The 5,877-nt window shown below is 49.9% G+C and overlaps 2 protein-coding genes across 2 annotated transcripts in view; one reads left to right on the forward strand and one right to left on the reverse strand.

Annotated features, from left to right (window-relative positions):
• AVPI1 (arginine vasopressin induced 1) overlaps positions 1-1,493 on the forward strand; it is a 9,950-nt gene extending 8,457 nt beyond the window's left edge. Inside the window, exon 3 of the mRNA XM_023206349.2 lies at positions 891-1,493. Coding sequence (XP_023062117.1) covers positions 891-1,047 — 157 coding nt within the window. The 3' untranslated portion in view covers positions 1,048-1,493. The remainder of the gene's footprint in view (positions 1-890) is intronic.
• A 1,375-nt stretch (positions 1,494-2,868) lies between these two features.
• The window catches only part of PI4K2A (phosphatidylinositol 4-kinase type 2 alpha), a 37,411-nt gene continuing 34,402 nt past the window's right edge, over positions 2,869-5,877 (reverse strand). The window contains exon 7 of the mRNA XM_026446549.1: positions 2,869-5,348. Within this exon, the coding sequence (XP_026302334.1) occupies positions 5,187-5,348 (162 nt within the window). The 3' untranslated portion in view covers positions 2,869-5,186. The remainder of the gene's footprint in view (positions 5,349-5,877) is intronic.

A 5,877-nucleotide genomic window follows, 5' to 3' on the forward strand; every position in this document is an offset into this window, starting at 1 on the left:
ATCCTGTCTCTGAAGAAAAACACACACACACACACACACACACACACACAAAGAAAAATTAGCCAGGCATGGTGGCATGCACCTGCAGTCCTAGCTACTCCAGGGGCTGAGGTAGGAGGATCACTTGAGGCCAGGAGTTTGAGGCTGCAGTAAGCTATGATCCTGTCACTGCACTCCAGCCTGAGTGACAGAGTGAGACCCTATCTCTTTAAAAAAAAAAAAAAAAAAAGCCTAATTAAAATCTTGGTTGGGGATTACAGAGAATACAGCCTAGGAATGTAATGTCGAGGCATTATGGGTTAAAAATTGTTGAAAAACTTTTACCTTGAGATCTCTCCCCAGTCTCCCTAGTCAGCCACTTCTTTGCCTAGGCCACTGCCAGCCCAGGAAGAGTGAACCCAAAAGGATGGAGCTGAATCACTTGGCCTCAACCAATCACTATGGGTGATGCTCTGCACTTCATCTCTCTGCTGCCTTCTCTGGGGCCCACAGTCAGAACATCAGACCTGAACAGGCCTTTGGAGGTCATCAGGTCCTGAGATGGCAAGTCAGTGTCATAGCTTGTATTTAACTCCAGTTGATTAGTAGTCACTGCTTATCAAACCAGTTTAATAGCATGACTAATTAATGACATCTGCCATGAGTACAGGATGAGGATGAAGAAATGTTGAGTTTTGTACAACCTGATCTGGTCCAACCCTTTCTACTGCAGAGAAATCTGAAAACTTTGTCTAGTCAGACAGTTCTCAGAGCAGGGAAGACCAGACCAGAGCCCTGGTCTCATTTTGCTCCAAATCGTACGTTTTATGGTCTGCCATGACAAAATCTCTTGAAATCCCCATTCCATTCTCCCTATTGATGTTGGCTAATCATACACTTGTTCTCTGCAGAATCCTGGAGCCCCACTCTCCACTGGCCGACCCACAGAGTGCCACGGAGACAGCCTCCAGTGAGCAGTATCTGCACTCTAGGAGGACAAGTGCCAGGATCCGCCGGAACTGGAGGAAGCCAGGCCCCACAAGCTACCTCCACCAGATCAGACACTGATCCAGGGAAAGAGCCAGGAATGGCAGTGTCTTCCCTCTTGCCAAAGGGCCTGGGGAGGTGAAGAAGGAAGAGAGACTTTAGGCAAGCAGCCCAAAGGGGCAAATGAAAGCAAGAGGCCGCTGCCACTGGTCTGCTCCATTCAGAACAGGACTGGATGCTTCTGCTGGGCTCTCCATTATGTGCGACCCATTCCTTACCAAAATGAGGAGAGACAGTGACTGTTCCTGCCACAGTCTTTCCCAATCTAACACTATTTCCAGGCTGCATGATATTCCCCTGGGAGCCAAGTGACAGGCCCTCAGACACAGCATTTCACCACTCACGCTACTAATCTACCTGCTACTACTGTAAACCATGGTTCCAGCAGCCTGTTCCACACTCCCGCACCATCAGGGTCCACAGGGAAACCGTGGTTTAAGTGGCAAATAAAAACATCTGCATCAAGAGTGTGTGAGTCTGTCACAGAAGGGGAGGAACTGAAACAGAGTGGGAGGGGCAAGAGTGTCCCCAGTAAGGAAAAATCAGGGCTGGCTTCCTCTCCTTTTCGTCTCCCTCTCCTTTTTCACCCCCATGCCAAGCCCCTGGACCACAGCTTCCTTTTCCAGAGCCTGTTGGATCGGGAGTAGAGGGGAGAGTCTCTGCAGCAGTCCTGATCCACAGGATCAGAAGGGAAAGACTGTCATGGTCAGCCCCGCACAGTAGGCTGGGGCCTTGGATTGGCTTAATCTGCAGTCAAACTAGTGGTGCCAGCTCCTCATGTGGCTTCTTCATTCTTATGGGCTGACCATCCAAAGGTGGACCAATCGTTCTGAAGCTGCCTGCATTACATCCTAGGCTTCCCATGACCTGGAAAGCCTTGAAAGCAGGGGGTTTTCCTGCAGTTCTAGCTCCACCTCAAGAGAAGCACACTCTGTGCTTATTAACTTTCTTCTCCCTCTCCACCCGCCCTATAAAGCATACAGCAGATCCAGCAGATTATTCAGGGTTTCAAGTGGGGCAGGGATGTACACAAGGCAGGGCTGCCCTCTGGTGGCCGAGAGGAGGAGCCACTACTACCTGAGTATAGGTAGCTCCTCTTTTTTATTTTATTGTCTGCTTATTTTATTTATTTATTTATTTTTGAGACAGAGTCTTAACTCCAGGCTGGAATGCAGTAGTGCGATCTCAGCTCAGTGCAACCTCCACCTCCCGGGTTCAAGCGATTCTCCTGCCTCAGCCTTCCAAGTAGCTGGGATTACAGGTGTGTGCCACCACGCCCGGCTAATTTTTGTATTTTTAGTAGAGATGAGGTTTTGCCATGTTGGCCAGGCTGGTCTCAAACTCCTGACTTTAAGCAATCTGCCTACCTCAGCCTCCCAAAGTGCTGGGATTACAGGCGTGAGCCACTGCACCCAGCCTGTAGGTCCACATTTCTTATCCCAAGCCCTTGGTACTAGATTATTTTGGAATTCAGATTTTTAACTTTTTTGGCTCTTAAGTAGTCAGGGCAAATACTGTATCCCTAGTAGGGAACCATGTCATAAAATATATTGACATTTCTGCAACAAAGAATCACACTAAGAGGGACCCATCATAATTACCAACAGCTTCCCATCAGTGCAGGTTCAGGTCAGGTTTGGTTTCAAATGGGTTATGAAAATACTTTTGGTTTTCAGAGCATTGGGACTTTGGAAATGAGGGCCTGGATCTTACTTTATTCGGGGGAAATAGCCCCAGGAGCCACGTCTCAGCAACTCCGTGGAAACACAGGTTTCTTTGCCGTCAAAATTCCGTTCCTACCTTCTTTGTCTTCCTTCCCCCAAAAGAAACTGGACAAAAAAGGTCAGAACTGGATTTGTTATTCATACATTTGCGTTGATTTAAATACATTACGTACAATTTCTACAGTGGATTAGAAGAACGACACAGGGCAGCAGCACTCTCGCAGCCCAGCCTCCATTCCCTGACACTGGAGGCAGGGCCTATGGCTGGCAGAGGGACGGTGTTCCACGAGTGCCACCCAGAAGCCTGTCCCGGCACTCTGGGCCCCTGGCTCTTCCAGAGTCCACATTCAAGGCAACCTGAGCACAGGCTTGAGGGAGAGTGGAGAAAGGCCAGGAAAGGATGCCCACACTCTTGCCTGCCAGGCCCAGGACCAGCTTGCTCCTACACTGGACCCAATTTCCTTCTGATCACAGAGCTGGTCTGGATCAAGACAATGTGCAAATCTGGCATGGAGGCTATGGCCAGGTGAGGCAGCCGGGCTCCCCGTTAGACCCCCAGGCTCTCTTGAGCACCAGATGGGCACTTCACCAACAGGTTTGGGTAAAAATGTCTACAGAGAGCTATGCACACCTGGGTCCCCTCCTGGCTCTTACAGTCAGGGGGCAGGTGTTCCCTCAAACATTGTTCCCAAGGCCAGTGTCCGAGTCAGCTGCATGTGATTGTCCGGGCTGGGGCTGGGGCTGGGGCTGGGGCAGGCAGGTGAGCTGTACCTTTGTCCACAGGGCATGCACATCTGGCTCTCAGAAATTCTTCCTGTCAGCCAGGTGGAAGCCTGGGACAACCGGGCTCCTGGTGGCTGGACTGGAAGGGGACTGGCAGAGACCAGCCTGAACCAGCTGACCAGAGGGCTGCACATCTCTGCTCTGCAGCCGGGCAAGCAGTAGACATGCAGCCATAGTCCTCACTCCCTTTCTTTGGTTGTTTTTCAAACCTTCAAGATAGTTTCTTTCTGAGGTTGACTGACCAATTGCAAGGTGCCAGAATTGTGAAATGTCCAGTAGCACAGGGCATGAACACAGCTGCCCCTCAGACATAGAGGGCACCCTTTTTACTCCCTCCTGAGGCCATACTTTGCTTTGGTGTAGAAAGGGCTCAAACACCTGGCAAGTGGGGGTGGGGAGTGAGGCAGCAGGGGAAAAGACACATGGAAGCAAGAAGATGCGCACTGAGCTGGGCAGGACCTGGGACAGTCTGAAGGCCTCTCTCCTTTGGGTCCCGCCTTTCTCAGGAAACGATAGAGAAATTGACCTAGAACAAGTCAGGGAGAAAAGGGAAACTGCCATTTATGAGGCAGAATCCACGTTCTGTGACTTCCACCAAGCAGCAGTGGTGGCACAGAAAAAAGTCCAAGAACCTAATAGCCTGTCCTCTTAGAAGCCAAGACTCATCCCAAAACCCTTGCAGAGACCCACTCCAGAAGACAAACTGAACTTTTACATCAAAAGAGTTGTGGGGGGAAACTTAAAACAACAGGAATAAATGAGAAGATTGGGACCAAGGACTTAGGAAGCAAGGTGGGATATGTTCACCCATAGACCACTTAGCTCCCAGCATACACTCCGGCCGCGTGGATCACTTTTACATGCTGGGAGTCAACTTCCTACTAAAATATAAATGCTAAGACTGGCTCTTCCTGCCTCTGCTTGAGAAAGAGACAAGCTGTAGGCCAGCAGAGAGCAGAGAGGTTCTCTATGATTGTGGGCGGAAGTGCTGGCGGGGGTAAAGCAAAAACCTCTCTTCCAGGAGAACTGTTTGGAGGCTTGCAGCCAGCCCACAGCACTGGTGGGAGATGGAGGAGGCTTGGCAAAAACCCAAAAGAAAGGTGTGGCTTCTGTCTGTCCCAGTGCTGTGGTACTGCGAGTCATCCAGTTGCCCTCTGACACCACCTTGGCTCATGGGAGGAAGCAACTGCAAGGCAGCTGAATGTCAGGTCTATACAAATTTAGGCCTGGATTAAAGGTTTCTGACATGAGATGACCCAGGGTTCTGCTACAAGCATTTAAAGTTGTTTTTGTTTTGTTTGTTTTTCTGATGCAGAATATAATAGGGAATTGCAATAGAGCAGGGTGTCAGGGAAGGAAGGGACTGTCCCAGCCTGCCACCAGCAGATGCTGGAAGGGAGATGCTCCTTCCCAGGCATCTGGACTATGTGCATGGAGCTCCAGCGTCCCCACACTCAGAAGGGTGAGGAGCACTCACTGTTCCTGATTGTGCTTCTCCCTGTGGATGGGAAAGCCCTGAGCAGGGTGGCAAGCAGAGAGGGAGGGCTCTTAAAGGTGCTGCTCTCCACTGGCTTCTCTGGCTTTTCCTGCACCCCACTTCCCAGGCTTCCTCCCACCAGTCTCTGAGAATATTTCCTCTGCCTGCCTCTGGAGCTACCACCATGAAAAGAAGGGCTTCCGGCTCTGAAAGCTCTGTGTGTAGGACTCGCTAGAAGACCGCTGGTGGGAACGGGCCGTCTCAACAATCACAGGTGGCATCTGGACGAGGTGCAGGGGACTCTTGTTGTCTTTCAAGGCCTGGGTCAGATTTAAGATCTGCAGTGGGAAAAAGGAGATGGGTGAGGGAGAGGCCTTAGCATTCCAGATCTGCCTCTGAAAGGAGATCAGTAGAGAGGACTCCTACAAATCAATTTTTAAAAACACCAATGGAAAATCATGCAAATAGGCTATTTACGAAAGTAGAAATGAGCAAAACAGAAAATAGAAACCTCTTGAATCATTTAAAAAATACAAATGAAAACAAATATTTTATTTTCTTTTTGCCCTCCAGTTAGTAAAGATACAAAAGAATGACTCAGAGTTGGGGAGAGTTCAAAAAAATAAACACTTGCCAGGCACACTGGCTCACGCCTGTAATCCCAGCACTTGGGAGGCCACGGCAGATGGATCACTAGAGGTCAGGAGTTTCAGACCAGCCTGGCCAACATGGCGAAACCCCGTCTCTACTAAAAATACCAAAAAAAAATTAACTGGCCATGTGGGCACACACCTGTAGTCCCAAATACTGAGGAGGCTCAGGCAGAAGAATCTCTCGAACCCAGGAGGCAGAGGTTGCAGTGAGCTG

Source organism: Piliocolobus tephrosceles, chromosome 9, assembly GCF_002776525.5.
Source record: "Piliocolobus tephrosceles isolate RC106 chromosome 9, ASM277652v3, whole genome shotgun sequence".
NCBI lineage: Eukaryota > Metazoa > Chordata > Mammalia > Primates > Cercopithecidae > Piliocolobus > Piliocolobus tephrosceles.